This window comes from Condylura cristata, unplaced genomic scaffold, assembly GCF_000260355.1.
Source record: "Condylura cristata isolate star-nosed mole 26May11 unplaced genomic scaffold, ConCri1.0 scaffold00021, whole genome shotgun sequence".
Taxonomy (NCBI): Eukaryota; Metazoa; Chordata; class Mammalia; order Eulipotyphla; family Talpidae; genus Condylura; species Condylura cristata.
The window spans coordinates 38,783,118-38,785,067 of NW_004567122.1; the positions used below are offsets into that span (position 1 = coordinate 38,783,118).

The 1,950-nt window shown below is 37.7% G+C and overlaps 1 protein-coding gene across 1 annotated transcript; it reads left to right on the plus strand.

Moving 5' to 3' along the window:
* Positions 1–435: 435 nt before the first annotated feature.
* LOC101623655 (olfactory receptor 14C36-like) lies at positions 436–1,371 on the plus strand. Its single transcript, XM_004686892.1, has one exon. It carries the CDS (start codon positions 436–438, stop codon positions 1,369–1,371), a length of 936 nt encoding a protein of 311 aa, XP_004686949.1.
* Positions 1,372–1,950: the final 579 nt, after the last annotated feature.

Genomic DNA, 1,950 nt, shown 5'->3' on the forward strand with positions numbered 1-1,950 from the left:
AAACCCAACATAGATTTTAAACTCTCAAAAAGCACAAACTAAACTTTCTATAGTATATAAATTTCCAGGTAAATAAAATTTAAAAGTGTCACTGGGAACTTGCACAGTGCAGTAAGTTTTGCAATCATCACTAAATCTATGTATAAGTTTATTACCAATTAAATGTTAATTAAAACAAAAAAAACTCACTAACAATATTGTAGAAATTAATAATATTAATGACAATCAGTCGTAAACAATGAGTTGAGAACTGCATCCTAGCACTTTGTTAAATGATTTACCCAGATGTAGTAGTTAGTGAAACAAATTGTGGACTGATAGTGAACACAAAAAGACCAACTGCATAAAACAGAGGGAAATGTTTTCTATAAAAGTAATTACTTTCATGTTTTATGGCTTTATCTCTTTTCCCAGCTCATCCTGAATTGCCAGAACATGTCCAACTGTACAGTGCTGACTGAGTTTCTCCTCATGCGCTTTGCTGACAGGTGGGAGTTACGGTTTCTGCACTCCATGCTCTTCCTTCTGATGTACTTAGCCACCTTGATAGGAAATCTTACTATCGTCACTGCCACCACATTTGACCAGAATCTTCACACACCCATGTACTTCTTTCTCAGGAATCTGTCCATCTTAGACATGTGCTACATTTCTGTCACTGTCCCCAATGCTTGTGTCAACTTTCTTTCTGACAACAGAGCCATTTCGGTGGCTGGGTGTGCAAGTCAGATCTTCCTGGTGGTTTATTGTGTGTATGTGGAACTTCTGTTCCTCACCCTTATGGCCCATGACCGCTATGCAGCCATCTGCCACCCCCTCCACTACCCAGTGATCATAAGCCACCGATTCTGTGTTCAGATGACATTGGCCTCTATGCTTAGCGGTCTTTTCTATGCAGGGGTGCACACTGGCAACACTTTCCGACTGTCTTTCTGTCAGTCGAACGTGGTTCATCAGTTCTTCTGTGACATTCCCTCTTTGCTGAGGCTTTCATCCTCTAACATTTTTAGCAACCTGCTCTTAAATTTTGTTTCTGCCTTTTTGATTGGTGGCACCTGCTTTATCTTCATTGCAATGTCTTATAGTCACATATTCTCTACTGTGCTCAAATTTCCAATCAAAGAACAGGGAAAGGCTTTTTCCACTTGTGTGCCTCACATCATTGTAGTATCTGTCTTCCTCAGTTCTGGAATCTCTGTGTACCTAAAACCTTCAGTATCTTCTGATACAATTCAAGACATGATTCTTTCTGTATTTTATACCATAGTCCCTCCTTTCTTGAATCCTCTCATTTATGGTCTTAGAAATAAACAGATAAAAGAAGCTGTCAGGAAAATAATGTTAAGAAACTTTTATTCTAAAAATATATAAAAACACGGGCCCTCCCTGGTGGTGCAACGGGTTAGGACACAGCACTGCAAGGTTGCCACAGCTGCTTCAGTGTGAGTTCCATCTCCTGCGCCAGAGGTGACCCACATGGTGCGGCAGACCTCTCCTTTCCTGCCCGCTGCTCCCCTCAGCAGTGTACTTCATCAATCTGCTTGTTCTGCTCCCCACTCTATCTCTGGTGAATCCTTTCACTGCTCCTGTACCTCTGGTTGTAGCCCAATTCTGTATGCAGAAATTAATAAATCTTAAAATTATATATATATATAAACACATATCACATTTGCCCTAATGCCTAATTAAATGTTATCTAAAATGTATCCTTGTCTGGATTTATATTTTAGATTGTCCATTCTGAAATCATTTCTTTGAGATCACATTAATAAATTTTATAACATTTTGTGAATATTGTTTATATTTTAATAAGAATAATACTTAACAAACACATTTTCAATTAATGAACAGTTCAAGATACTTGTTGAGATTAATTTTATATTACACATTCCTATCAACCTTGAAATATTATGCAATATGATTCAAAGGAAACATTAACAGATGAAATAA

Coding starts and splice junctions, on each gene's coding strand:
- LOC101623655 (XM_004686892.1), top strand. CDS start 436: ATGTCCAACTGTACAGTGCTGACTGAGTTTCTCCTCATGCGCTTTGCT.